Source organism: Magnolia sinica, chromosome 12 (assembly GCF_029962835.1).
Source record: "Magnolia sinica isolate HGM2019 chromosome 12, MsV1, whole genome shotgun sequence".
Lineage (NCBI taxonomy): Eukaryota > Viridiplantae > Streptophyta > Magnoliopsida > Magnoliales > Magnoliaceae > Magnolia > Magnolia sinica.
In genome coordinates, this window is record NC_080584.1 from 61,951,672 (window position 1) to 61,956,408 (window position 4,737).

At 40.1% G+C, this 4,737-nt stretch overlaps 1 protein-coding gene across 1 annotated transcript in view; it reads right to left on the reverse strand.

Moving 5' to 3' along the window:
* The window catches only part of LOC131220129 (receptor-like protein 15), a 52,802-nt gene extending 48,750 nt beyond the window's left edge, over positions 1-4,052 (reverse strand). Inside the window, exon 1 of the mRNA XM_058215099.1 lies at positions 3,590-4,052. Coding sequence (XP_058071082.1) covers positions 3,590-3,944 — 355 coding nt within the window. The 5' untranslated portion in view covers positions 3,945-4,052. The remainder of the gene's footprint in view (positions 1-3,589) is intronic.
* Positions 4,053-4,737: the final 685 nt, after the last annotated feature.

Here is a 4,737-nt window from a genome sequence, read left to right on the forward strand (position 1 = left end):
GAGGAAAGGCTACTTCTAAATTAAACTCCGAGGCATTATACTTTTGATATCTTTATTTCTTAGGAGATGATAGACATTCTATTGGAAGCCAAGTTCATCAAACTTCTAGACCACCAAAAGATTCCATCGACCAAAGAACTCAAATAAGAGATATACGAAGAGTAAAATGGTACTAAGATTCATTTTACTAAGAATTGTAACATGCTCAGGAATATAGTGCATGAGAACATGAACAAAGATCTCTTGCGTTTCTCAAAAAAGGAGGAGGTGATGGGAATTGATTGCGATCCCCTTCTCGGGGCAACCAACGACAACATAGTCCAACTTGAGATGATAATGACCTAAGGAAAAGCATGTGGAAATGTACATCATCTAACAGCCTTGGTTAGCCAACATCCAATCGGTTAACCATGTTGGGATTTGTGCTGCGAAATCACATAGATTTAGATCTAGGATAGCAATCCAAGAGCACTAAGCACACACTAGAGAACACGCAAATTTAACGTGAAAAACCCTTGCGGGAAAAAACCACTGCACAAAGCGACAAAATTTCACTATGAAAATAGAAATTACAAAGAAAAATGACTTACCCAATTCGAACAACCTCGAATCTCACCCTTGTTACACCCTTTAGAAACCCTAAAATCTTTTTAGGAACCCTTAGAATATCTTTAGGAAGCCTTATAATACTTTAGAATAGCCCTAGAGACTCCTATTTATAGTTTAGGAAACTCCACTTACGCACCTACTTTGGAAAAATTCGGAAACCACATCAAATTTACGTAGTCCGTGCGTAGTCTGGGTAACCCTCGACTAGTCAAGCCAGGGCTTCGATGGGTCGAAAGGCACCTTTGACTGGTCAAGCCTGACCCTCGACCGGTCGAGCGTCCCAGAAAACCCAAATACCCCGTTGCTGGACTTCGAGTCGAGCTAGTCCCTCGACTGGTCGAGCAAAACCAAGATTTAAGACATCCTATGACAACAAACCACCCGTGGTGCAAATTGAGATACAGTCGGTCATAGGTACCGATAGTCCGACATAGTCCATAATAACCAAACTGAGCACAAGCAAAGGGCTCACCCCTAGCCCCCAAAGGAAAAGTTCATTTCAAAGGGAATAATCATCAAAGACCGGTTAGCTAAAACTAAGGATAAAGGAAATGCACCAATGGTCAACCAAAACCCAAAAAAGTTTGAATATTGTTAAACCTTCCTAGAAGCTATTCTTCAAGACTAAAATGCCACCAACACATGGTCTGGTTGTCGCCTGACAACCACTGGAGCAACAATCAAAGCAATAGAGTACAAGGTAATCTTCGACAAAACAGTCCGTTAGAGAGAAAACAACAAGAAATATGCCTGGAGGAGTAGCAAATCAGTCATGGCAGCCCAGGGGTCCTGATTCAGATCCACTAAGTTGCCCAATCTGTACAACATTCCAAAACTTGTGTCTGGAACTCCAAATGAATTTGTGTTCAGAGACAAACTCTTAAGAGATGGCATCCAAATATGGTAGAATGCTTCTATTGAAGCGGTTATAGCTCAGATCAAAGTGCTCTAGCATGCTTAATCTTGACTATCTTTCGAAACCTGCTTATTGGTGACATCCTGTGTCTAGGACCTGCTTAGAACATGGGAATAATCCTAACCATTATTAATCTTTCGTTAAAAATCAAATAAAAATATTTACTCCAAAACATAACATGCCCAAAAGGAAACACTCAAAGAGGGTCCTTTGTTTCCAACAGGCTTCCTTCCCAATATTGTGTTCAGCATGAAACAGATGGCAATGCCATAGTGAATTAAGATACAAAGGTAAAAAGAATGTTTTCCTATATTTATGTGGGAGATGGCCTCAGATCCCAGTAACTGTGTTTTTCTTCTTTTATTTATTTATTTTTTTAATTTTTTAATTTTTTAATTTTTAATTTTTTTGTTTTTAAAGCTGTTATCATTGAAGCCTTAATATTAATTAAATGTGCCCGCTTGTTTTTCTCAAGTCCAACTTGAAATCGATAGAATTACAATTTAGAAGTCAGCCTGTCGAGTGCGTTTGGATGCACTATCAAATTGAATTTCAAAACCTCTGTGGGTTCCACCATGATGTATGTATCTTATCCACGCCGTCCATTCATGTTGCAAGCACATTTTAGGGAATGAGACCAAAAAATGAGATAGATCCAAAGCTCATATGGGCCACACCACCGTGGAAACCTTCCTAGTGCCCACTCAGGATGTTTATTTTCCATCCGACCTGTTCATAAAGTCACATAAACCTGGATGAAGGCAAAACAGAAAAATCTGCTTTATCTAAAACTTCTGTAGCTCACAGGAAGTTTTCAACAGTAGGAATTCAATCTCCACTGTTTCCTGTGGTGTGCTCCACTTGAGCTTTGGATCTGCTTCACTTCTGTAATGATGATCTAAAATGACCTGGAAAAATGGATGGACTGCATGAATGGTTGGCACTGGAGGATCACTACAGAATCTGAGTCCTCTCGCCTCCTTCCTCTCTCTTCAATCACTGCAGGTTAAAGCCGAAGGTGGCTTCTTTTGACTGATCTCGGACAACAAAAGCCCTTTAAAAACATAATAATAATAAGAAGAAGAAAGCACTGAAAACAACCTTTGTTTTTCGCCGCAATTGAGCTTATAATATGGCAGAAGATGTAGTATTATTATCTGCTACTACTGATGGCGAGAATCAACAAGCATCTCCAAAATGTGAAATTTCAAATGGCATTTTGATATGCATGTGAAGGACTCCTATCAGTAAGATCTATATGCTTTTATATAGAAGGGATAGTGAACAATTCGGTCTCTTATATTTCAAATCCGAAACCTCCAGATTGCTTGTTTGGAAGTGTGACTGAGGCATGGCCACTGAATCCATTTCAAAATATTGTTTTAAACTGATGTTATCAATCTCGGTTTAATTTCTTTACAATTGATCAACTTACCTTCAGAGGGGAAGTGTCCTTTAATATTATTGTAGCTTAGATCAAGAGTCCTGAGGGATGGGATTGAACCCAAATAGAGAAAAATGCTTTCATCGAAGGAGTTATCACGGAGGCCAAGGTGCTCTAGATTGGGCAATCTGGACCATCTTTTGAAACCTGCATATGGGTGACGTCTTGTATTAGGGCCTGCTTAGAATGGGAAAAATCCCAACCATTCTTAATCTTTCATTAGAAAAATAAATAAATTTCGTCAAATGCATCATGCCGAAGAGGAAACACCAGGGGCCTTTATTTCCAACACCCTGCGTTAGATCTTTTGTTCAGCATGAAACAGATGGCGATGCTGGTGTGAATTAAATTGCAATGTTAAAAATGTTTCCGCTTTATTAATGCATGAGAAGGCTTCAAATCCCAACAACTCGGGTTTTTTTTTTTTCTCCAAGTCATCCTCGTTGTCATTGAAGCCCTGTATTTTGAGGTCCAAATTGAAATTGACAGAATTACAGTTCAGAAAGGAGAAATCACTACATACCTTGACATATTTGCAATTCAATTTATTAGGACAACTGAAGGCAACCCTGTTTTAAATCATCAAGGAAGAATGTTAAGATTGTAGGAGATAAAGGTACCTTCATGATCAACCCAACCAGCGAGGTAATTCCCGGACAAATCAAGGCTCCGCAGTTCCCCAAAGGATAGAAGTAAGTCAGCATTCAGATACCATTCTCCCAACTCGTCTTCCCTTGTATAATTGAGAGAAATTTCAGTCACTTGACCTGTCGCATTGTTACACTTGATTCCTTCCCAACTCCAACAGTCAGTCCCATCCTCCCATGTAGGAAGAGAATACCCATTCGGATAATTGATGGAAGCTTTGATTTCCAAGAGAGAAGTCCTCTCCTTGTCCATGCACCCAAGACAACCATGATTATGGTACTGAACAAAAACCAAAGCCCACAACCACATAACCAATGCCCAATCCATGGAAATTGTATTAGTTTTCTCCTCTGTATTCCAGCAGGAGAATGTGCTTCAATTTATAAGTGTAAAAGTATTAAGGTTAGTCAGGGTCGAGGGACGCGTGGGAGAGGTGATGTGCGTTGCAGATTGGGTTCGGTTTAAAGTGACGGTGCAGTGTATCCATTTTGGATTAGTATTTAAGTGCATGAGCCTAAAAACAGAGCATATCCAAATCTCAAATGAACCACACCATAGGAAAATAGAGGTGATTGTATAGGAAAATAGAGGTGATTGTACGCCAACCATTAGAAACTTCTTAATGGCCACTGTAATGTTTATTTTTCATCCAAGTCGTTGATTATGTCACACATGCCTTGATGAAGAGAAAACACAAATATTAGCTTGATCCAAAACTTTGTGGGCCATAAGAAGTTTTTAATTGCAGGCGTTTAATTACAACTCATTCGTATGGTGTGGTCCACCTGAGATTTGAATATTCCTAATTTTTGGAATCATGACCTAAAATGAGCTGAAAATTAGATGGACGGCAGAGATAAAACATATACATCGGGTGGAACCCACATAGCACCGTCAAGCATGGTTAGCATGTAATCGGTGTCTGTTTGGAAGGCGCTGTTGAGAACTTCGGTGGGAGGAGAGCGGCGGGGGCTAATGCACGGTTCAACTGATCTGACAGGCACACGTCCCGAGCAGCGTTACTTTCTTTCCAAACCGCGTCCCCAAACCGCGACCGTTAGCTTATATCCACGGCGCCTTTGACTGACGCGGATTTCCTGCTAAAGCCTTTTGAAGGTGG